The sequence below is a fragment of the Plectropomus leopardus genome, unplaced genomic scaffold, assembly GCF_008729295.1.
Source record: "Plectropomus leopardus isolate mb unplaced genomic scaffold, YSFRI_Pleo_2.0 unplaced_scaffold29097, whole genome shotgun sequence".
Lineage (NCBI taxonomy): Eukaryota > Metazoa > Chordata > Actinopteri > Perciformes > Serranidae > Plectropomus > Plectropomus leopardus.
The window spans coordinates 1-3,666 of record NW_024631709.1 but is presented as its reverse complement, the minus strand read 5'-3'; the positions used below and the strand labels follow the sequence as shown (position 1 = coordinate 3,666).

At 42.2% G+C, this 3,666-nt stretch overlaps 1 protein-coding gene across 1 annotated transcript; it reads right to left on the bottom strand.

The window, feature by feature from the left end:
- Nucleotides 1-744: 744 nt before the first annotated feature.
- LOC121938299 (ras-responsive element-binding protein 1-like) lies at nt 745-1,598 on the bottom strand. The gene is made up of 2 exons (XM_042481564.1): nt 1,403-1,598; nt 745-1,191 (listed from the first exon to the last, which is right to left on the bottom strand). The coding sequence occupies exons 1-2, from the start codon at nt 1,538-1,540 to the stop codon at nt 802-804; spliced, it is 528 nt and encodes a 175-aa protein (XP_042337498.1). The 5' UTR covers nt 1,541-1,598; the 3' UTR covers nt 745-801.
- Between the last annotated feature and the right edge of the window lie 2,068 nt (nt 1,599-3,666).

Sequence of the window (3,666 nt, the reverse complement as noted above, 5' to 3'; positions counted from 1 at the left end):
GATTTTAGGACTGTTTTGGGGTATTGGGACAGCAGACCTGAAGATTTTTTTTCTCTCTGTAGTCAAAGCCTGCTGCCTACATTACCCACAATGCAACTCAAAGACCTGGCAATGTTAGCAACAGCAATGCAGCCTTTTACATGCTGCAGAATAAATGAAGTAATGAGACTTTTTTCAGTTTTCTATCCCTCCATCCTTACACTGGTCGGTTAAATCACCACCATCCCTCGCTCAACCTCCATCTCTACCTCCTACATCCCTTCATCCCTCCATCTTTCTCCCCATCCCTCCATCTCTCTCTCCTCCCTCAGGTTCAGATCCTCTTACAGGCTGATTAAAGAGGATTTACAGCTAAATATTCCTCCTTCCTCCATAACGAGCTCAGCCTGCCGCACTCCTCCTCCTCCTCTCTTTCTTCATCTCTCTTTTATTTTTTTAAGTTTCTTTTCTTCCTCACTGACAAACTTTATGTCTCAGTCCTCCATCTGTCTTTATGTCGTTCATTTTACTGCTTTAATTAATTTCTCCCTTCTTTCATTCTGTTAATTCTTCCGTTCTTTTCAGCTTTTCTTTCCTTCATCCCTCTCTCTCTCAGGGTTCCCACACATTTTCATTGACAAAATTTCAAAACATTTTTCCAAATCTTTAAATTTTTTTTTGGCGCAAAATTAATAATTTTTTTGAATTTTTCAAATTCATGACTTTTCCAAATCTTTCTTTTTCCTCTCTGTTGTTCCTTCCTTTGTTTCCTTGCTGTTTTTCTTACTTTATTCACTCTTTTATTCATTCTTCGAACCTTCTTCATCTTTGAAAAAACAACTGCGAGGTTACGACACCATGAACACACGACAAACTTTGAACTCTCCTTTTTTGGGGGATGGGGGTGTCGTCATGGAAACGAAGCCTAGCCGAGCGTGTCCCAAAACCTCTTCTCCTCTGTGACTTATTAAATTCTCTCTCTCCGTTTCTCTCACTCATCTGGTGACTTATTATCTTGTTTTCCAGCCATCCATTCAGAGTGTGTGTGTGTGTGTGTGTGTACCTCAGTGCGGTGTCGGGGTGTGTGTCCATGTGAGCGTCCAGCTCCAGTCTGGAGCTGCAGGTCCTGAAGCAGATGGGACAGGGCAGCAGCTCCTCCTCGCCTCCGCGGAGCGCCGCCGCCGACTCCTCCACCGCTGTGTCCTCCACAACCTTAACACACACACACACACACACACACACACACACACACACACACAATTAATCCCAATGAAAGCAAAAAGCAATATTAATGCATAATATTCTTTAAAGCTTGATTTTGAAAAGTGCATTTTGTGCACAGAGCGATATGTGTGTGTGTGGCATTAAAGGGTTAATTTCATCGTCTCCCGGTGATTAATAACATTGAAATTAGTTTTTTTACCCTCTTGCTCGGCGGCTCCTCTCCGGTCTCCTCCTCCGGGCCCTGCCTCCTCTTCACGGACGGACGGCGGCGTTTGGTGGGGGAGGGGGGGCTGACGGAGAGCAGACTGTTGGCCGGGTCCTTCTCATGGATCTTCATGTGTCTGAGACAAAAAGGTCAGAGGTCAGCTTCACTCCCCAAAAACGTCATTTTTTAAAAAAAATGTAAAGAAACTGCATATTTTAAAAATATTCCTCTAAATATGGTTAAAAAATGTAAAATTTAAATAAATCAAATATAAAACACATAAAACTGTAAATATTTGCACTTTATTAATTTGTGGGGAAAATGTTTTGAAAAAGCACTTTTTTATTTAAAAATGTGTTCTATATTTCTCATTAACTCTCCTTATCTCCTTTCCTTTCTTCACTGTCCTCTTTCTCTCCTTTACTTGTTTCCATTCCTTTTACATCTTCTTTCACCTCCTCCAATGTGTCCTCACATCCTCTCCTTTTTCCTTTCCTCTCCTCTTTTCTCCTCAACTTCTTGTCTTCCTCTTCTTTCCTCATTTCCTTTCCTTTGTTTCCTCTCTTCTTGTCTCCTTCCTCTCGCCTTTCCACTTATTTCCTTCACTGTCGACTCTTTCTCTCCTCTCCTTATCTCCTTTCCTCTCTCCTCTCCTTATCTCCTTTCCTCTCTCCTCTTCTCTCTCGTCCTAGCCTCAGTCCTTGCCTCCTCTCTTCTCTCCTTTCCTTTCATCCTCTCCTCTTTGAACTTCTGTAAGCCGACACCTTCGCCGCCACTGCGTGCTATATTGCTGGCTGCTTGACCTTTACACGCACGCACGCACACACGCACACATACACACACACACACACACACACACACTTTCTCACACTTCCAGCAACACTTACACCCAAAAAACACACCCCCTCGCAAACACCTGGTCAACACACTTACACACACACACACACACACACACACGCGCGTCTTTAAATCACTGTCTGACCTTTGAGACACAGCTGAGGGAGAAACTGACCCAGAGGAGGAGAAAGAGGAGATCTCCGTCCTCCTCCTCCTCCTCCTCCTCCTCCTCCTCAGTCACCTCCTTCCTGCTCCCGTCTGCTTTATGTTTTCACGCCATAAAAACGACCGCGAGCGCCAACGCTCCCTGTTGCTATGGTGACAACAGTGTTCTGTCTTTATGGACATTTCCAGGATTTTAAGGCGTTTCTCAGATTTTAGAACAATTCTCGTATTTTAGGGAAAATTCTATGATTTTAGCACATTTTTAGGATTTAAAGGCATTTCCCGGATTTTAGGAAAATGTGAGAATTTTTGGAAATTTTAACACATTTTAATAATTTTGTGTTTCTCTGATTTTGTGACAATTTTCAATTTTTTTTTTCAATTTTGGGACATTTTAAGGATCTTAAGACATTTCTCTGATTTTAAGACATTTCTAGAAATATGAGACATTTCTGGGATTTTAGGATGTTTTAAAGATTTTAACATAATTCTTCTTTAGGACATTTCTCTAATTTTAGGACATTTCTAGTACTTTAGGACATTAGTGTCTTAGCTGTGTCCTCTGTCGGGGGTGTGAACAATTGACACTGTCAATCACTTTATTTTTATTATTAATTAGAAAATGTTTGGGGGCCTTTGGCATCTTATCGGGGGCCGGATTAGGCCCGCGGGCCATAAATTGAGTAACTCTGTGGTACTGGATTACAATCACAGAATCCACCTTCAAGTTTTTTTCTCTCCACATCAACTGACGTTGTCATGGCAACGAGAGAGACAACTTCCTGCTGTGACCTCAGGACTTCCTCCTCTCGTCTCTCCGCAGGCCTTATAAGGCCGACACACTGCTGCTGTAATTATGCGATAATTACTCGTACTTAAACATCATTACTGTGTGTGTGTGTGTGTGTGTGTGTGTGTGTGTGTGTGCGCTGTATCCGTCCACATTCCCAGCTGATTAAGTCGGATTAGGGAATATTGCGTGTGGAAGTTAAAGCAGCAAACATGTTTCACCATCAGCTGAGGAAAGAGTTTCTCTGCACTCACACTCCCAGAATCCTCTGCTTCATACCCATAAACCCTGGCAGTTTTACCTGCAATAACTTTAACACCTGGATCCACATCACTGTTCTTGCGCTGCGTTCAGACGTCTTTCACAAGAATTTAAACCTCAGAAAACTGCTCTGATTTCTTTCAAAAACACGAAAAAACATTACGTGCAAATTAGCAAAACGTCCCAAAAATGCAAAAAAAATTAG

Coding starts and splice junctions, on each gene's coding strand:
- LOC121938299 (XM_042481564.1), bottom strand. CDS start 1,540: ATGAAGATCCATGAGAAGGACCCGGCCAACAGTCTGCTCTCCGTCAGC. Junction 1,192..1,402: donor AGGAGCCGCCGAGCAAGAGG/GTAAAAAAACTA, acceptor GTGTGTGTTAAG/GTTGTGGAGGACACAGCGGT.